Source organism: Sparus aurata, chromosome 16 (assembly GCF_900880675.1).
Source record: "Sparus aurata chromosome 16, fSpaAur1.1, whole genome shotgun sequence".
In the NCBI taxonomy this organism is placed as follows: domain Eukaryota; kingdom Metazoa; phylum Chordata; class Actinopteri; order Spariformes; family Sparidae; genus Sparus; species Sparus aurata.
The window spans coordinates 1774678-1796356 of NC_044202.1; the positions used below are offsets into that span (position 1 = coordinate 1774678).

Genomic DNA, 21679 nt, shown 5'->3' on the forward strand with positions numbered 1-21679 from the left:
CATTTTCAAGGAGTAACGCTGCTCGTCTAAAGAATGACGACCTCCTGTAATTAACCTCAGAGACAAGCAAGTTAAAATGTTCACATCCTTTTTGAAAACCAGTCGTAGTAACAGTTGAAGTCATACAGCTTTGCATCCTGGAATAGGAGGAAGTTAGTTTGATTTAATTATTGTGATTAAAAGCATTTTATATTGATTATTGCTGCCAGAATAATTAGATTCCATTATTTTAATACATAGTGATGAACTGAGTCAGTATCGTTTGAATTCAACACTTTTAGAACATTTTACTGTCAGAAAGAGAAAGACTGCTTTCACTGTGACATTATACATTTTTAAACAGGAAGGTATGATGACACTGATGATGACGAAGATGATGCTGTATCATCCTCTTACTACAGCAGATCATTATCGTCCTCGGTCCCTGGTGGGGATGCAGGGCGTCGGCTCTGCAGAGAGAGACTGAGGCTACAGACCGGACCAGTGTGCAGCTCATCATGTCAGCTGTTAAAGGATCGTTTCTGCTTTTAGTTCCTAGAAATCTAAAATCTAGAGCTGTCAGAAGACGGCTGTAAATCCCCCGAGGCTGTTAACAAATTAGTAAACGAAGACACATTTGCATAAACGTTTACCAAAAATTAAAGACGGGGAACATTTTATGATATAAACAGCTGCAGAGAAAAAACACTGTCTCGCAGAAAATGTTAAATTCTGAATCATTTTGACTTAAAACACTTCCAGGTGTGTTTATTACAGTAAGTGCTTTACAAATGAACTTGACCTGAACTGAACACAACTAGCGCCTGGCTAATTGCAGATGATCCGGAGGGAGTTGGTCCATCTGTACAGGGAGATTCAGCACGAGTCTCACTCATTAACCATCTCTAAAACACGACTGTGAGGAGGAGACCCGGGGAATAAATGCTGGAGGTTACAGATTAAGGTCAGGGGCGATTGTCTGGAGGCTGGTCAGTGAGGAAGCCTCTTTACTTCACAAATTAAATGGCTAAACTGCATAAAAATTTGAGAGAAAGACGACTGGAAAGGGAGCAGCTTCCTCCATGTGTCTGCAGCATGTACAGTAATGTCTGAGGACGTTAGCTTCAGTTTAGCTGCTGAGAGAGTAAAGCTGCTGTCAACCAAGTGAAGCACACGAGTGTGGAGTGAAGCTGCTGTCAACCAAGTGAAGCACACGAGTGTGGAGCGAAGCTGCTGTCAACCAAATGAAGCACACGAGTGTGGAGCGAAGCTGCTGTCAACCAAGTGAAGCACACGAGTGTGGAGCGAAGCTGCTGTCAACCAAGTGAAGCACACGAGTGTGGAGCAAAGCTGCTGTATTAATGTCAATCATCACGTCTAAGCCAAAGCATCGTGTCCACACACAGCAGGAGACGTTTCACTCTGCTGAAACAAAAGCCTTTGTCCGTGTGGTCCGTTTGACCACACCTTCAAACGGTTTCACTCACTGACAATACGTCCACTCAGACTGCACACAGATCAGTTCTTAAACCAGCGTGGACTAGGTTGTCTCAGCAGAGCAGAGACGCTCTGTCTGACACACAGAAGACACACGAGACAAGAAAAGGGGACAAAATGGACCCTGATTACTCACTTAGTAGTATTATCAGTAGAACAAGTCATGTTTTAGATAAATTAGGGATTTAAAGCAGCATGTATGTACGTTCTGTGGGTAATTGCTAATCACTTGTTGATACACATTCAGTTGAAAACAGGACAAAGACAATATATGTAATGTTGTCACTGAATTTGATGGCAGCAACAAAAGACTGGGAAAGTCTGTTCACATCCTCGAAAGGTTCAGTCGTTCACAAGTCAGGATGGGTCGAGGTTCATCACTCTGAGAAACACCCGAGTGTATAAATGATATTACTACGTGTTAGCTATTGTCAACAACACAATACACTTTATTTTACACAAACAAACACTAAAGCAACATGTCCACAAATAGAAGTTGGACAGAACTGTTTGTCCGATTCAATGAGACACAAATTTGACAGAAGTGCTAATAAACAGTCAATTCTGCAGCTTTCACTGCTGTTGATTCATGAAGCAGCGAACTGGTTGTAGTCGATGAGGTGTGTCTGACTTTTCCGAGACAGAAATCCAACTCAAGCGGGCGTTGCAGGTGAAAGGGTCGACTGGGAACTCGGACAGTCTGACTTCAAATTGGTCGCGAAACTGAGAACAGACAAAAACTAAACGAGTTGGAACAAACTCAGCTTAAACAAATCATGTTTACGTCACGTGTGTCCTCAACTACCAGAAACACGTCTTCCTCCTCATTTGTAGCATCTTTGGTTTGCTATCATGACCTGATGGAAGCTGTATGTTTAAAAAATAGATTAAATTATGGACAGATCTCATCGCTCATCTCTTTAAAATGATTGATGTGATTGATATAATGAAGCTGAGGCTGGTGGAGGAGGTCAGCTAGATTTCGACAGTCTACATCAGCACCGTCGTGTCGACATGTGCGATCCTCTGACGGCAGCACACGAGCAGCTTTCCTCCCTCTTTGTTTCAGATGTGATCTCAGACACCATCTGTAACAGGAGCAGCTACACCCACTGTAACCTTCTCTGACATCTACACTTCTCTGCAGCCACTCAGCACAGTTTACCAGCCCCGGAGCCGGTTACATCACATCCTGTGGAGTGGAAAATGCAGACAGTGAGCCGAGCTGTACTCCAACAACTCCCGGCTCTCCACCATCAACTTAAATATAATGCCGTCAATGTATTTCCCCCTTTTAAAATCCTTTGTCGTCTCCTTCTCTGCAGCTCTCTGAAGGAATCAATCCAGACAACATCCTTTCAGGAAGCTTTTGTCTGAAGATACAAAAGATCAACCTGGCAGGAAGTTTTCTCTGATGCCACATCACAGAGACTTTTATTGGGTCAGAACCGGCCCCACCCGGCTTCTGATGAGCAACAATAGTCGAGGCTGATGATCAGTAACTAAAGATTTCTTTGTATTTCCCAAACGTCTGCCTGCTGTTCCATTCTCCTCGTCCTCCTCTGTTGTTTTACATGAATCTCCACAAACATCAAGACAAACTGCACGAGCCTCCATCAGCTTTCTAGATAAACTCGACAAAGTCATCCACGTCTTTCTTCACGTCTTTGCTTCCTCTCAGCAAGGACACAAACAGGATCAACCCCCCCGAGTCAGATAATAGGACGATCCATGCGGGAAACAATCTCAGAAATCTCAGTCCGGACTAAACTAAAGACAACAAAGATCAAGAAAAGGCATTTCTAACGTGTAAACAGCAGGAGCCTGAACAACATGAAGCTTTTAAAGCCGGGATGGAGATTATAGATGAACTTAATGAGAGGATCATGATTTCACTTTAGAGTTATTATCAGAGCGGCATTGAGACAATGTTGGGAAAAACTAAATAACTTCTGAGTTATTCAAAGTTTGGACCGATTCAAGTAGATGGATGGATAGATGGATTTGTGGACACAGAGGCCTTAGTCTGACACGAAACATCTCAGGTTGGATCTGAATAAACTGTTGGATCGTTTCTAACTGCCCGTGTTTCTAACCCACACCAGAGAAGAATCGGGCAGATTCTGAGTCCAATTCCCTCCTCACTGATTGTCAGCTGTGGTCCGTGACCAAAATGTGACCCTTTAACGACCTCATTCTGGCCCTTTTATAATTTTCTTAGAAGATATATAAGCACATTTACTGGTTTTGTCTGTTGCTAAACAAAACAATACTCTAATTTCAAGTTCTAACTGAGGTTGTTAAAGCACGAGAATCAAACAGTCAACTGACTGAAGGTGCATCGTTTGATTTTCCTTTATTTTCATACATGTTAAGTTTCTTTTTCAATTGCGATAACTAATAAACAAAGCAAAGATTAAAATGCTTTGACCGGTTTAAGTCAGGAGCTTCACAGGTCCGATATCGGGAATGTAAAAGTCCAGCTGCAGCTTGACTGGTTACAGACAAACTCTGATGTTAGCAGCTGGATCGAGTCTGAATCCTTCATATCAAACATGTCAGATCTGAAGAGAACAGTGAGCTGACTACAGCAGAACCAGTTCTTGTTTAATGTCTCATGAAAGACAACAGTCCGCCTCCATGATTTTGTCTGAAGTCACGATTGATCATCACGATGAAATCATTTAGCGGAATCCTCCTTCTCTGTGAAATCCCTCGTTATGTCTGCAGACTCACACGATTCTTTGAGGATCAGATGAGATCAGAAAATCCTGCAGAGTTCCCGGTCTTAAGTCCATGTTCCCAGAACTCAGCAGTTATCAGGGATGAGAACATGATTAAGACCTTAACGAATTCCTGAAAATCATGTAACTTTCTGACAATCCAGGAAATTAAATCTGCTTAAAAGGAGCAGTCTGTAGTTTCAGGGATGAAATGTGAACAAGAAGAGACTAAATCAACAAACTCTCTTTGTTTTCACCTGTGCTTTTCAAAATGTCCGCCGTGAGAAAGGTGATCAGATCCAGATGTTTCTCTCAGGCTCTTTGTGTTTTGTGTGTTCAGACACGTGACTGAACACATCTGTACAATAATTGCATCACGTCCCTCCTTCCTGCATCAGTGGAGCTGAGGTGGAGCAGGTGAAGGTGCTCCTGGAGAACATATCTTCTCCACCCTGGTTAAAGATGCAAAGAAAAAGGCTCGACTTCCTACGCAAACTTAGAAAGGCTGACTTTTACATGAGGAACTGGCCCAGTTCATCACGGCACCAGGACAGGACGGCTCTACAGCGGGTGATTCAAACCACCCAGAACATCACTGGTGCCACCCACAGAACGTCAGAAGCCATGTTTCCATATGTTGGACCGAGGATGACGCGGTGTTGCTACGTGGCTACAGAAGTAAACAGATGCTGGAGGTAAACAAACCAGGTGACAAAACGAAGGGGAGTTGTTGTTGAGTCCACACGTGCCGTCTGCTGACAGAATCTCTGAGTCACAAAAGACAAAAACCACCTAAAGCGAGGGCACAAACTTTTATGCAAATCAGAGGAAGTTCTCGCGTTTTATTTCCAACGTGAGATCCTTCAAAACATTTTATGGAAACACGGCTAACGACGTCGGTGAGGTGAGACGTCTGCACTGAGCCCAAAGATACTAACAGACAACACCCACCCTGCTGCCGTCTGACAACAGATACAGAAGTATCCGCTTCAAGAATCAATAAATGCACATTGCCTCCAAACAAACAAACACCTTTAGCCTTCATCGACACATCGCACAAACTTCAAAACTTCAAACTTTGAGAAAAACCAAACAGAGTCAGACAGAAGGAAGGATTTCCTCTCAGACGCAGCAACAATCTGAAGCGTTCCACCCAGTGTGAGGCAGCAGGACCGCCCCAGTATGAAGCAGGGCAGCAGACTGGGAGCACTGAGGAGGTGTTGGCCTCTTTCTGTATGCAGCAGGCAGAGCGAGCTCTTCTGCAGAGCAGGCCTCCATAACAAAAGCTCCGGCAGGGAGAGACGCTGGGAGTCACCTCCCTCTGCTGCTGCCTCCCTCTTTATCTTCCCCTTTGCATCGCTGTGGCGGCGTTAGCATCAGACAGCTCATTAAATCAGCATTCCACGAAGGATTAGGCACACACACACACACACTAACACACACACAGACTAACACACACTAACACACACACACTCGTCTTTCACATATACAAAACAGGAGGGAGGTGACACAGAGCAGCTTCAGCACTACGTACCACATCTCTCTGGGTTTCGTCTCCTTCAGTCCATCTCGTTCTTCTCCTCTTCCTGAGTGTCGGATGCTGGAGGATGCAGAGAGGGTGAGGGAGGGAGAGAGGGAGAGAGGGAGGGAGGTGCCTCTGGTGTTGTGGCAATCCCACTGCAGAGAGAGAGAGAGGGAGAGAGGGAGAGGGTGCTAGCAGAGAGCAGGCTAACGCTAAACTAGCCACCAGCTCGGGATGGGACGGTGGGATGGACGGATGGGAGGGATGAGGATGATGATGCGGCACCTTTCAGAGAGGAAACAGAGAGGGAGAGGGAGCGGGGTGCCCTGTTACCTTGGAAACTGAGATGATGTGATGGAGAAGGTGGGGCTGAGCTCTGATTGGCTGACAGGGTGTGGTGCTCCCCCGTGCTGAGGGAGGGAGGAGGGAGGGAGGATGACAGAGCAAAGGCTGGGATGTGAGAAGCAGCTGCTGCCTCGACTCGCTGCAGGACGAGGAGCCAGCGACGCCCCCCACTGGAGGAGCAGCGGAGGAGGAGACGCTGCAGGAGAGAGAAACATGAACAACAACGTGTTTATATTTAATATTCATGGTTATAAAGAGTTTAGTTTAGATGCTGAATATAAATATTTCACATCATTTCTGTCCTTTACTTCACTGCACGACATAAAACGATTCTTACATCTAAAATAAAATTAAAAACATTTAAACATTTAATCAATAAATTACTTGTATCATCCTTTGTTTCAGCCAATATTATATTAAGTTGTCATATTATAGGAAAAGTTCAGATTTAGAGCTCGAGCATGAAGATATAAAAAGAAAACGGACAAAAATAAAAACTTAAAAATATTAAAAAGAAGTCATATTATGATAATAATAATTGCAGCAGGTATTTGTAGATGTTTGTTAACTCATTCATAAAGATCGAGATCAATTTTCTGGCATTAATTAATCTACAGCTGTTTTTATGATCAATTATAACTCCAAATATCATATTATTTTATTATTTTTGTGCAGACTTAAAGGCCTTTTTATCCTCTTTTTAAAAACAATGACTAAAAATAATATCTTCACGTCTTATAAACACAGAATATCTATATATTTATTAATGTGATTGTTTTATATTGTCTGATATGACACAAAATCATAAACTAAATAATTTTTATCATGCTGTGTGTTTCCAATGTGTTTATTTATAATCAAAGTTGGCATTAATTCATCTACAGCTGTTCGATCCTTTTTTATTAATCAGTTATGACTCCAAAATGTCATATATTTTATTATTTGGTGCAAACTTAAACATCCCCAGGTTTTATACACACAGAATATTTTAATATAAATGTTATAATTTACCCACAGCGCCATCTGCTGATGAAGAACAGACATGATGCAGTTGTTTGTGACACTCACTTGAAATCTGACGTCCAGATGATGTTTTGTTTCTGACTGATGGAGCTGTTTGACTGCAGTCGGAGTAAATCACAAACACCTTCTGTCTCCACCTCAGTGACGCAGTGTGACACACCTGAAGAGGTCCAGCCTTTATTAAAGTGATTAGTTTCACCTGTGACTGAGGAGAAGAAGCACAGCAGGGTTCTCTGTGGAGCAACACTGTAAACCAAACTACATTCAGAAAACTGTCGTTTTTAGGTCAGTTTATCAATAAACATACCAACCACGAATATTATGACTGAAATTTGATTGATTAGCTTTACTAAAAAAATCGGCATACATCATCACCACCGTCATGATCCACAACTACACCAGAGGGCGCTGATGTTACCTGCAGGGGAGGAAACAGCTGAAGGTGGAGGAAACTTAATATTTGGCAAACGGTTTTTTTAACTTTAACACTTTATTGATCCCTGGAGGGAAATCCACAAATCATCATTGTATTAATGAGACAGCTGTAACACTAAAATGATGCATTAAAGCGAAACTCTCGCCAAAAAGCAACCGAGGCTTTATTTGGGATTGAATATGAGTCAAACCTTCGTGTGAAAGCATAATTAGGACGAAAGAGGCACTTTTAAGATTTACCGTAGTTTCGGTTTTGGGCACGTTAATTTTGAACGGGAGTGCATGGGGCAAGACATGCTAGCATCAAAATCTCTATTTTTAGAACACTAAGAAGTCTCGACACAACATGAAACTTTGCTCGTAACATCACTAGAGTCTCTACACATGAACACGAGCATTGAGAACATTGTTTGAGTACACAGAGTTTATGAAAAGAAGTTTTTTGAACTACTCACGTTAGCTGCTGCATCTGCTGCGCGTTGCCATCATGGCAGGCAAAAAGTATCGATCCCCAAGTGGGACCTGACAGGCACGCTTGAGGAGCGGTTCACCATTACTCTCCTGCCTGTAGCGATTTTGATGCTAGCATGTCTTGCCCCATGCACTCCCGCTCAAAATTAACGTGCCCAAAACCGAAACTACGGTAAATCTTATAAGTGCCTCTTTCGTCGTAATTATGCTTTCACCCGAAGGTTTGACTCATATTCAATCCCAAATAAAGCCTCGGTTGCTTTTTGGCGAGAGTTTCACTTTAATGATTATAATAAAAAAATATGAGATTATTCTGCATAATGAGAATATTTCATGCTCATAACTTTGTACTTTTACTTCAGTAGAAACTTGAATAAATGAAATGTTGAATGCAGAACTTTAACTTGTAATATCTACACTAAGTTTTGAATATTTCATAAGATGCTGTAGTGTCATGTAGTTCACAGTCTGACCACTAGATGGAGCTCTTTACCTTCTCAACATCTGTCTGTGTGCAGAGCAGCTGCTGGTGCGTTCAGGGGTCACCTGCTGAACACAAACGTCTCACCTCAGGAGTGATTTCACTCACGTTTTGAGTACATGCTGCTGCAAGTATTATGTACTTTTATTTAAGCAGTGGAGGCAGAGGTACACATATTTTATTACAATTAAAAGTCAAAATATATGAAGCATCAATGTGCAGGATTTCTCTTTTGTAGCTGGTTGCTTCTATATGATTCAGTCCAGTGGTTCTCAAGAGGAAATACAAAAAAAAGCAGAGTATATATTTTTATTTTTAACGACCTTATCTTTATATGTGAACGATCGATGTCTTTTGTGAAACTGCAAACAACTCCTTGTTTTATTGTGAGCTGTGATAAAGAAACGCTGCCTTAATCCGTAATAATGTGTTATTTTGATGAGTGCATCATATATTTTTAAATCTAAAATCTTAATCTCAAAGGTAAACAGTAACTACAGCTGTTAATGAAGTAAAACGTGCAGTATTTTGTAGAAGTAGACCTCAAAAACATTTCAGTTTTTAAACAAAAATGAGTTGTTGCTTCGTCTGTTGTTCTAGTTTTTCTCACCTTGTGTTTTTTTGTGTTTCCTGCACTGAATAAACTCCTGGACGCTCAGATTTATTGCAGCTCGATGCAAAAGAAGAGAAATCAATACATGTGTAGAAGCAGAACAAAGAAAAGAAGATAATACCCATGTATGCAGCATCAGTCGCAGATACACGTGTCCTGTTGTGGCTGCTGAAGTGCCTTTGAGCAGTTTCTGGATGTGTTTGTATGATAGTGTCACAGCCGGGAGTGAGAGGACAGAGGACGGTTCTTTTTTCATTATGCACTTTAAGAATAAAGTCGAAAATGTCAAAGATAAAGTCGACACCTCAAGATTAAAGTCGACCTTTTGAGACGACATCAAACAAAAAACCTCGTATAGATGATCTGCAGTTCAGAATCGACTTCAGTAACAAAGACATTACTTCACTTTTAGCTCATGAACACAGTGAAGTTGTCAGTTTTAGGACTTTGAAGACGGCGTCGCAGTCTCAGGATGTAGTGATGTCAGAGAGCGGAGGCCGGGCAGCTCTCAGCTGTCAGTCGCTCCCCAAATTGGATTTTAGGAACCAGAAGAGTCGACTTCATTCTCAGAACTGTATTTCAACTTTATCCTTGACATTATGACTTTATTCTTGAAGTGCAAAATGGAAAAGAAAACTTCCTCCTCTCATTTTCCTCCTCACCCACCGCCCTGATGCTTCTCAGCGTGTTTGTGTCATCTGAACGCGTTTCAGTAAAAATGAACACGAGCAGTTTTTATGAATTATAAATATAAAAAACAGTCAAAGGACGGAGAACGAGTCGCAGCAGGTTTGGAAAAAAAGAAACTTTATTTGGAAACATTATGGAGAGAAAACAGAAAGAAAAAGAAACAAACTTTGTTTTAGAGTTTTTCATTTCTGAAAATCATTTTTATTTACTATAATACACAGCGGATGACGTTAAGAGTCAGGTGGTTTGTACACCGGTGTGACGGGATGATAGAAACCAAGAAGAGCGGTTGATTGGCTGATGAAAAAAAACTACAGACGAACAGCTTAATCTTTTATTATCTAGCAGCTGCTGAACCCCTCCTCACCCTCCTCACCCTCCCTCACCCTCCCTCACCCCCCCGAACACTTGAACATGGAGATCAGGGAGCTCCTGGCTCCGGTCCACTCCTCCTCCTCCTCCTCGCCGCCGCTCGCTCCCTTCAATGTGCCCTTCAACGTCCTCTTCAGTCCAACATCATAAAACCTTAAAATGGGCTTCTGGCTACGTTCCATTCTGAATATTTATCCCCTTTAACTCACCCTTTAGCCTCTCATTCACATCTCAAAGGTAAATTATGTCTCATTTGTCTGCGGCGGGTCCCATTCCAGACACATGTCCCCTTCAGAGCGCCCTTTAAAGTTCGCTAAATCAGATTTGTGGCCGTGTTACGACAGACTTCTGGCTCCATCGCTCTCCTTCAGGACGACCTCGTCCTCGGAGCTGAATCTAAACTAACGATCCACGTTGGGTCGTTTCTTTTCTACTTCCTCTTATTCTACAGAAAATCCTAAACATCTCAGGTAGAAGTTGTAGTTCCAGTTAATATCCATCAGTTTATCTGCTCATTATTTTCCTGATAACGTCTTCAAACACTTTGTTTCTATCAAATGGAAATCCCAAACCCAGAACATTACAATTAAAGTTCAATAAAACAACATCAAAATGTAAAAAAAAAACATCCCTTTTATGAGCTGGAACAAGAAAATTTGTGGAGTTTTTGTTTAAAACCATCAAATTAAATCAACATCTGCTGATAAACGTCTTTGTTTCAGTGCTGGTGGGAAGATAATTTGGGTTTTCTGACTTAAATCTGTCCAAAAAAGGCTGAATGTGACATTAAATCTCAACTTCTGGACACAAATATGAGCTGACCAGGAAACAGGAAGCAGCTGACCACGCTGAGGACACAGGAGACACACGTCTGAAATGGGACACACCCCGGCTCGACATTTTTCTATGATTGGATGCATCCCTCATCGCCGACGCCATCGAGACAGAAACATCCTCAAACTGAAGCGGAATTATTCCACCCGACATCCACTACAGTGCAGTGCATTCTGGGTAAGATGCGAGTTTAATAACATAATGAAACCGGCTGCAGAGAAGAGCAGAGGGGAAGTTAATGAAGGAGCGTTCAATTAATTAAAAAAACAGCTTTTGAGGAGGCTTTTAATTTGGCGAGGAGATTTAACCGCCTGGGATTCTGTTGATTTAAACATCACAGTGACACTGAACGTGTTTAAAGACTCTTATCTTATAAATTATGTTGAATTTGTTCAAATCAAAACGTTGAATTGATCAGGATTCTGTTTTTCTGAGGTTTTCTTCAACTTCTTTAGAAATTCATTGATTTTTTTTATCTTTTTAGTGAAAACTTGAGTCTGGTCACAAGTTGGATTTTGCACTTGTTCCTGTGGAGCCGACCTGCTGTGTCCTGATTAAAAGGCTCTCTGGGTGACGCCGCAATTAACTGAAATTAATTGATTGAAATGGTGCTAATTTAACAGCCTATAATTAGCAACAAATTACCAGAGCTGAAGGTGTTTAGTTCCTTCAGTCAGGTAAACATAAGAGAAAATACTCCTCGACACTGAAGGTGTTCACAACACTTCAGATTAAATGTAATTAATGATACTTAACGGTGAAATTCAGAGTTGCAGCATTCTCCTGAACAACTGAAGGAGCTGGAGACAAAACAAACTCCATTTGAACTTTGCAGAATCAGCTGTTAACACTTCCTGTTTGCAGTGAATCTGTAGATGTTCAGACAACTATCACTGTGTTACTGTGATACTGGAGAAAACTTAAAAACATGAAGTTTCTAAGGCAGGTTCTGCACATGTGAGGAGAGACTTTTTGGAGGATTTCTAAGCGGATTCATGGAGTCATCATCTCCTCCCTCCATGCTGATGAAAGTCAGTAAAACAACTTTGCAGCTTTCTCCTGAACACCTGAAGAAGCTGGAGGCTCACATGTCTCCATACAGCTCGTCTGCTGTAATCAGGTCTCTCCAGCAGCCTCGAGATCCCAAACTGATCTGAAAAGACGTTATTTACATCCTTGAGGAGCTCGTGCGTCCACTTCAGACGGCGTGCACGCTAACGCTTTTATCTCTGCAGCTACAGTGAAGATTTCAGTTCCATAAATGAAGTAATTAACATCTTTTCAAATCAATTTGTGATCTCGGGGCTTCAGGAGACTTGTTGGTTGTTTTTTTACATTTAAAAACAAGTTTCCAGCTACTTCAGTTGTTCGAGGCGAGGAGATGACGACTGGATTTTAATTTTTGGGGGAACTTTTCCTTTAAGCAGCTGCAAATTACAAAGTTCTCTCCAGGAAACTATGGGAATTATTCAGACTTGTATATTTCCTCACATATTTGTGATGTTTCTTTGTTCTAACATGTGAAACTGGTTTACAGTCTTTGTATTTTTATCCAAACGGACAAACGAGCGTTGCAAGATTGTGGAAAACCTGCTATACACGTTAAACGCCCTCCAGTTAAAGATTGTCAGGGATTAATCTTTCCGAACGACGACGCTCGCTCAGCTCGTCCACAGAAACAAACTCAGGTGAACAAAAGTTCACGTCGTTACTAAATTCAGCCTCGTTTCTGTCTCTCCGCTCTCGTTCTGCCTCCGGGTGTCGTGGATGAAGAACAGCGATGAGGGATGTTTGATCTTCTCTTTCAGTCAAAGAGGAATTAAAACGGTCTGTCGTTAACCCTCTCCCCTCCACACACACACACACACACACACACACATCCATCCAAACACACCATCAGAAAATAATAAAGATGGTTTCAGTTACACCATCAGAACCACAAAGAAATATGATTATAGCTTCTGACAGATTATACAGTCCAGTACCCCGTGGTATTTCACTAAATCAGCAACCTCTGCTGCTGATAAATTTATATATATATATACTTATATATACTTCTTTCCTCTATTTAGGGAAAACTATTCAACATATAACCAAAAATATGATATTAAGAGTCGATTTCTTGCATGACAGAAAAGAAAAAACGAAACCCCTCGTAAGAGTTTTCCCCTTAAAACCGAAAAGATTCAGATAAAACGATGCAGATCTGAACAACAGCTCCTTTTCAGAGAGTTTCATTTCATTTTTTTAAACTTTAAAGTTTCTTTTTTTTTTCTCACTAAGTGGCAAAAACAGAGACATGCAAAGTTTTTAGTTTCCAACAAACCAACAGAACAAAAAAACAGAAATGACAGAGTGGGATGTCCGTTCGTCCGCCATCGAAAGACGGAAGACGCCTCCTCGAAGCGAAACACATCCAGAATTCATCGTAGTGGTTTTTTTTCATCGCTCATGTGCCGTCACGGAGGGGTGGGAGGAGGTCGTCCCTTCAGGTCGAGGGACGTCGGTGGGTGCATTAAGAGTTAGAGGCTCTAAAGAGACGAGACGGTTAGACTGAAGATTTGTAGTGAAGTCCGTAAAAGTCTGATCTCTCGTACGGAGCGCAACGAGTCCGTCAGTCCACGTTTCTTTCCCTCCTGAATCCCCCCTTCCCTCTGCGGAGAAGGTACAAACTGGCTGCAATACAGACCCCAGGTCAGTTCACACAGATCACACACACCATCATCATCACACACACACACACACACACACACGAACACACGAACTGGGTAGAAATCAGACGATACAAAAAAATATTAAAAAAAGAAATGATAAAACATAAAACTACGCAAACAGACATGAAGTTGGCGAGTGGGACTTTTGACACAAATCGTGCATGTGCTGTCCGCTCAGAGGGTTCATCTGGTTTGAGTCTTTTAGTATTTAAAACAGAAGCCCCCCCTTCATCCTCCCCAAGACTAGAAATAATCCACAATATCTCATTTATCTGCGAGGCGTCGAGTTCACAGCTCCACCGTTTGTACGTCTGGTGTCGAAGGGAAAGTTTCTGCCGTCAAGTTTGTCCTTCGCTTCCTCTTATTGTGGGTCAAAGGGCAACAAAAAAAAATAAAAATAAGACGAAGAAATAATTTCCTGTGCTGAAATGTGGAGGAAGACTCCGTGAAATCCTTTCAGCCGGCAAACAGTCGGTCAGATATCGAACGAGCGAGTCTGTCAGAATCAGGAGCGTCAGATTTGTGATGCAGTCGTCGGGACTCTAAGTTTAACTTCCCTTTTGTCTCGTGGTGAGAAGGGAAAAGGTGGGCGGGATTTAGGGGGACGTGCTGAGGACCCCAGTGTGCTATTCCATCAGGGTAAGTTAGGAGTGTAATCTTTATTTGTCCCAGAGTCCGACCCTGCTGAACGATTAGTGTTATGTGCCAAATCAAATCAGTTCATTCATCGACTGGTTTCAGTCGTCGTGTCATAAAAGGGGCGGTCAGATCCAAAAGTTAGTTCCAAAAGGTGACGTCCGATTGTAATTCTCTGATCCAGGATTCACCACTTCAGCCGATGTCACAGATGAATCCAGCAGACGGCGACGTGTCTCTAAAAGCTGACAAACAGCTGCTGATTCCTCAGAACTCGGTTATTTTATGTTTTATTTGAGCAGCCGACCAGCGTCGTGCAGAGAAGACGACCTCCAGGCGATCGTCGGCCCAAAGCAGCTGGCGGCGCACACAGTCAACCCAGGACTTCATTTCCCAGCATGCTCCTGCGGCCGTTAGATGAGCGGGTCGGGGTGCAGGGTGTGTTGGATCTGCTGCGGCTGCAGGGGCGGGGGCAGCTGCAGCGGCAGCAGAGCCTCCACCATGTTGTGGCAGTGCGGCGGCGGCGTGCCCTCGCTGCTCGAGCTCTCGGCCACCTCGCCGCCGTGGAAGAAGTAGTCGCTCTGCACGATGAAGGACTCGATGACGGCCTGGTTCAGCTTGGTGGTGGACAGCGTGTCCTTGTTCTCGAAGTCCGGCCGCATCAGAGTCGGCCAGAAGCAGATGGAGAGGTTGTCGGCCGTCATCAGCGTGGTCTTACTGTGCTGGCTCACCCTGAGGGAGGAGACGGACGTTACAACTCAAACGTGACAAGAAATATCAATTAACACGATGCCAATCATGTCATCATAATGTTGTGAGATAAAAGCAATCTGTCGGGTTTTTCTCTCTTGGTTACATGTTCCAAAATCATCTTTTCTAAAAGGTTCAGTCGTTCCTTCAAATGTTCGGGAACATGTTCTGCAGGATCAATATTCAGGAACATCTGCACTTCCTGGTTTGATGTGTAAAGACGCCGCGAGGAGGCGGAGACGCCGTTTGTTCTACAATGTGTCAGCTGTGGTTTCTGTCTCGATGGAGCATCAGCTGCTCGACGAGCTTCCTCCTCCAGCTGACTGGTGTTTGAAATCAATAACTGATGAAGTGTGACATCACGATTAGCCTGCTGACTCATTAAGTTAATTAAATTAATGACAGCTGTCAGTGAATGCTGTCCAGCTTGTTGGGCTGATGTGTTGAACAGGATGAAGAGAAGCGACGGGACTGATAACGCAGCTCCAGATCGCAGCTGATTAATCACCAATTAAGACAAAAACAAACAGCTGAGAGAGACTCGAAGGAGCAGAGACGTCGAGACATTCATCATATTTCCGATTACAATCTGAATATCAGGCTCCATGTGAACGCAGCTTCCACATCCTGAAGGCTGTAATATTCTCTCCTCCACCGTCAACGTCACGTCTCTTTGACTGCCTTCTCGTATTAGTTGTGATTGTTTTGCTTTGTCAGACATTTTTCTGCCTCTAACGGGCCACTTCCTCTTTACATCTGTCACAGTGCAGCTCTGCTCTGATGACACGCCGCTGGCAGCTGTATTATTAATGTTTCCTGCTCGTTTCAGATCCTCCAGTATGACTCCTACCCCTGTCATGTTTCTGTCTGCAGCAGAAGTTGAAGCTCTGCAGAGTGAAAGTGTTGATTTTACTCTGGTGCACCTCAATCTGCTATTTCTTTTGAATCTCTAACTACTCATTAGTGTACATCCGTGCAGCTGTAAAGCACTTTGAATCACCGTGTGTCTGTTTGTGAATACATGAAAATGTTGCTCTAAGAGGTCCGATGAGACAACATTGTTCAGGCTTCTGGTTCTAAAGCTAACGACCGTGCTGACATAGAAAGTTCAGTGATTATCTAAAGACTGCAGGTGAGGGAGGTGATTTCTGGAGCTTCACATCAAAACCGTGTGCTGTAGTAGCTGGACACAAGTCCTCAGAAGTGTCGAGACCCCATATTGATCTGAATAGATGTTTTTTCCACCCTTGACGTGCAGTCGAGGTCGTGCACAGACGGGGTTCACGCTACAGCTGCAAGATTTCAGCCTACAAAAGGATGGAAATAATGTCTTCTCAGAACAATTTGTGATCTCTGGGCTGCAGAGATGTACAGAGACATCTTGAGGTTAGTTTGTACGTTTTAGACGATGTTATTTACGCTCTTTTTAAAACGACATCTTCAAATCCATCAAGCACAACCGCATGTCGAGGGTGGAGTCTTGGACTTCACTTGACGAGCTTTCTAAAGGCTTTTTATTTTCTTTTAAGGTTGATTTTCCGTTTTTAATCAAGTCTCCAGCTACTTCAGTTGTTAAGGGAGCAGATAGTGACTGAATTCTCATTTTTAGATGAACTGTTCCTTTAAGAACGAGGTGCTGTGGACGGGACAGAACCAGGAGAGGCTCCGTTTGATCCGTGATTCTTCTTCTCTGACACTAATTCAGGCGTGTCTTTGACTTTGACTCAGCTCTGATCACTCCGCTGGATGTTTTCACAGCAAATTAAACTCATTGGAAACGTTCAGCTGCTGCCAGCGCTCAGAGGCTCGATGTCGACGCCGTATCGTTTACATCCCGCGACGACTCAGATGTTGCTAAGTCTGAATGAAGGGCACCTGCTGTGATGTGTTCACTGTCATCACAGGTATGCGTGCGTTCCAGCGTCGGGGCGTTTAGCTGCTGATGGAGCTTCATACTGAGGATTTTTCACACATGGATCAACATCATCACACTGACGGGGGAGCGTGTGTGTTTATTCTGCATATGGGCTAAACGTATGTGTGTGTGTGTGTGTGTGTGTGTGTGTGTGTGTGTGTTTATGTACCTCTAAGCTTTGTGTGCGTGTGTACTTTAGCTCTCACCTGTTGAGGTGTGTGATGATGTATTTGAAGACCTGATAGTTGACCGGAGGGAACTTCTTCACGATCTCCCGCAAGACCTGCAGACGCTCGATGTAGTCCACGATTTCTGACACACACACACACACACACACACACACACACACACACACACACACAGGGAGAGAAGACAGAAGGCGTTTTACATTTTACACACACTCTCTCTCGGGAACGGAAATTATACTCTCTGGAAAACAAAAGGCTGAGATGCTGCCAAGAGCAACTCCCACGCTGTGCCACACACACACACACACACACACACACACACACACACACACACACACACACACACACACACACACACACACACCACTAAGCCTTGTGGGCAGAAGTGATACTATATAATTTTTAAGCCTGCATCACGTCTTCCTCCGCCGGTTTAAATGAAAACTGTTTTTTTGCCAACTAAGAAAACAAACACGTTTGTGTTCAAACTGTTCAGATTAAATAAAGTCACACTGAGATGTTTTTATTATTCTTATAATTCATATAATTATGAAGCTACGGAGCTGAACAGTCTAGAAACGTGGGATTATATTGGTGTTTTTATAGTTTTCCTGCCGGTGGTGTTCGACAGATATAACTTTGATATATATTGTATTCGGTGTCTGTGATGTTTCTTCTGTTTACTGCTTTTCAGATGTATGAATGTATGAATCAACATCTATTGATTCTACATGAATTGTTATACTTTTTTTGATGTGTGACAGGCTGAGAGGGTTTGACAGAGAACCATACCTGGTGACAAAGACTCGATAAAGATCTGATCGGGATTAAAACATTCTCCGTTTAATCAACTAACAGTTCAGAAAAGAGCCTGAAACACTTTGTGCAGGACAGAAGCTGAAGTGAAGAATACGAAAATAAAGTAAAGCACAATTTGTGTTGTCAGGTGACGCCTGGAGGTGATAAATGTCCGTGGGAGCGTTAACGAGAACTTTCTTCAACCTAATAACTCTTCTCTTCTCCAGGTTTGATTGTTTCTGTCTTCCCCTGAGCTCCCTCATCGATCAAGCTCCTGCCGATGTAATCTGAACTGAAACGCTCCGTCGTGTGACGGCGGGCTGCAGTGATCGGCTCGAATCGGTTGATTGGATATTAAAACTAGAATTAATTGAATAAAACCAAACTGAAACAATGCTTGGGTCAACCTCCTGGAGTAGGATTTCATTGTGAAAAGATATCTTACGTACAGCGATAATTAAATGTAGAAAAGCAGCAGTTACTCACATTTGAGAAGATGTAATGAGCAAATATTGAGGTTTACTTGACTGATATTGATTCACTAATCATTTTCAAGTACTACATCATCAAAGAGACGAGTTGTGTTTTAAATACACTGTCGTGTTTGATCAGCTGCTAATGAGTCAGACAAAAAGAGGAACCTGAGAATATTCAATTTGAGTAAAACTGAGACAGACGTCACTGAAGCTGCCGTCCTGCTGGTTGAAGCTCAAAAACAAACAAACATGCTGCTGTGTTCCTGAAGAGTAAAGCGTCTGCGATGTTTCCTCGACGTCCTTCTTCCTCCCGAGAGAATCCTTCACTTTCCCGCCGGCGAAAGCTCGTTGGAGCTGAAACGCTTCACTCACTTATTAAATATTTAAAGAGCAGATGTGAAATACGAGCTTTTACCTTCGAACTGTCACAACAAAGATACTTTAACACGACCGTGAACGTCCTTCGCACGCTGGAATATTCTCCAGGATATTCCAGACATTCCAGGACCAGCAGGAATCCTTTTTTTTTATATATTCTTAGACGGAGCTCAGATTTATTCACCCTGCGCCTCATCAATCATCTTAACGAGGAGCCGACGGGAGGTTTTGAGCCTCTAATGGCTGCGAGAGGTCAAAGGTCGTTAATCTGCGCCGCTGAATCTCGACATTAGCGAGAAATATAACAGAACGAAACCGCAGGACCAATAGAACAGTTTGATCCTCATTCATCAAACACCACATACCACCCGTATATATCATTATATTAATGCTGTCTACACTGTGTTCCCACAATGCAATGGGCTCAATAAAGTGATAAAACTATAAAGAAAGAGTTCGGATGAAAATTTAATGATCCCTGCACCAGGAAGAGACGCTGCTGCCGCTGCAGTCGGATGAAATATAGATAAAAAAGGAAAAACAAGCTGAACAGAAACGTATGAATGAACAATTCAGGATCTGAGTTCCAACAGTGAAACTAAACAAGGTAAACAACATGTCAAATGTTCAACTTGAAGATGTGACAACAAACAACCCACAGTTTGATCCGACAGTAAAACAATATTCATCTCTTTATTCTTTACAACTAGAAAGCAGCAAAACAAGTAATTATCCTTCATTATCGAGAGCTTTAATTCATTACACAACTCTACAGACATACAAACATTTTATTTAGAGGTTTTATTGGATTGGACACGTGGGGATTCATGCCTGCTGACAGGAGAAATGGAGCTTTTCTGTCGGGGAAAGATGTGATTCTTAGCAGGAAATGTGAATCTTATTGAGGAATATCAGATCTTCTAAACCAGGAAAACAGACTTTACTTCTGTGAGGACTAGTGATGTTTCTCCAGGAGCACTTTTGGCCGATGGGGGTCTCTTATTGTGAAGAGGTTAAAGTAGATGAAACGTGTTTGTAGCTGAATTAGCGGCGCCACTTCGATAGCGGTGATTCTTCGAGACGAGTGCGTCATCGCTTTAAGGTTCATCTTCGAGCAGGCAGCCCAGCTGTGTGGAAATGCACAATCCCAGCCGTGTCGAGTCAAAACGAGCAGAACCAGGCTGACAGATGTGATGGAAAGTCGGCATATGACACAATACGTGATCTGCAAACAAACCTGAGACCTGCAGCAACTGAAACGGACCCTACCTACCAAGAAACAGACCCAGCTGGTTCTGGTCCAACGACAGGCTGGCAATAGACTTTTATGCTTCAACTTATTACGGAGTAAATGTTGATTTGGCAATGTAATGGCTTTTAGATTGGGTCCTTCACAACGTCGCTTCTACTCTACTTGGGCTGCCATCCGGCACAGAATGTCCCCCGACAGCGACGGCAGCCTGGCACCATTTCTATTTGTTTCCACGTCTCCATTAGAGACTAAATGAATGAATGAACTCTTGTTTTGTCCTGAGGAAAATGGAAACAATCCAGTTGTCTTTGCAACAGCGATGCCGACAGTAATACCACCTGGAAACACTTTGAGAGGAAGGTTGGTGTTCCACTTGATAAACAGGCAGACCCCAAGACGACCTCTTGTCAAGATAATACATGTGTCAAACCGGCTTGTCAGGTTATTTCTCCCCAAGAAAAGAATGGCATCATGTTTCACGGAAACCAAAAGTAAGGAAGTAAAAAAGGAAAAGGGGAAAATGCCCTGATCCTGGAGCGCCACAAAATCCTCTCAGAGTTTGCTGCTACAAGAGAAAAAGAGAACGAAGGAGGGAGAGAACGTGCGCTGACGGAAAGAGAGAAAAGCCAAAGGGATTAAAAAACAAAAAGTGAAAGTAAAAACAAGATGAAAAGAAGAAAAGGGAGTGACAGAGGGAGACAAAAGACTGGAGGGATGAGAGAGAAGAAGAAGAGTTCCTGCTTTATATGACTCATGTTCCACAGAAGAAGAAGCAGCACGGCCTCGCTCTCAGCACGACACTCATTAAAGTGTGTGTGTGTGTGTGTGTGTGTGTGTGTGTGCACGTACGCATAATATGTTTTTACATTTCTTGTTATAACAGAGTGTGTGTGTGTATGTATTTTTGGCTCATTAATCTGCTGTCGTCAGCCTGCTGGTTTCAGCACTCAGCATCACTCACATGCAACCAGGAAACACACACACACACACACACACACACACACACACACACACACACAGCAGAGAGTAAATGTCTGACAGCATCCTGGGGCTGAAAAAAGCCTCTTAAAAGTGTGAGTGGTGGGACAGAAAGCTGTGTGTGAACTTAACCCCTGCAGCACTGACGCTACAATAGACGAGAGGTTAACGGTACAGGTGTGTGTGTGTGTGTGTGTGTGTGTGTGTGTGTGTGTGTGTGTGTGTGTTATAACCTCCGTGTCAAAAGTATATTTTTGTGTGTTTTAACTTCAAAGTCTCTCTTCTGAGCCCAGAAAAAATCAAGGAGAAGATGTTTTGAGAGTTTGGCAGACTCACAGATTCAGGTGGTGTAGACGGTGTGTGTGTAGTGTGATGTGTGTGTGTGTGTGTGTGTGTGTGTGTGTGTGTGTGTGTGTGTGTGTGTGTTGTGTTCATTCTTACTGGCGGCCTCCACCAGCTCCGGGTGCAGACTGTAGGGGATCAGCGGGTCGGGCAGATCAGCGAAGAAAGCCTTCAGCGCTCCAGCAGCAGCGTTCACCGCCACGTCCATCGCCACGAAGTCGATGCAGTGATCTACAGAGAGAGACAGAGAGTTTCACTTTCCACCAT

General features: G+C 43.0%; 2 protein-coding genes across 3 annotated transcripts in view; both read right to left on the reverse strand.

The window, feature by feature from the left end:
• Window positions 1-6033, reverse strand: part of akap6 (A kinase (PRKA) anchor protein 6) — a 154280-nt gene extending 148247 nt beyond the window's left edge. Inside the window, exon 1 of the mRNA XM_030391783.1 lies at window positions 5734-6033. The gene's annotated coding sequence lies outside the window, so the exon portion shown is untranslated. The remainder of the gene's footprint in view (window positions 1-5733) is intronic.
• A 3846-nt stretch (window positions 6034-9879) lies between these two features.
• The window catches only part of arhgap5 (Rho GTPase activating protein 5), a 58538-nt gene continuing 46738 nt past the window's right edge, over window positions 9880-21679 (reverse strand). For both annotated transcript variants that reach the window (XM_030443716.1, XM_030443715.1), the window contains exons 5-7: window positions 21512-21643; window positions 17207-17312; window positions 9880-15067 (exon numbers count right to left, since the gene is read on the reverse strand). In XM_030443716.1, coding sequence (XP_030299576.1) covers window positions 14749-15067; window positions 17207-17312; window positions 21512-21643 — 557 coding nt within the window. In that variant the 3' untranslated portion in view covers window positions 9880-14748. The remainder of the gene's footprint in view (window positions 15068-17206; window positions 17313-21511; window positions 21644-21679) is intronic.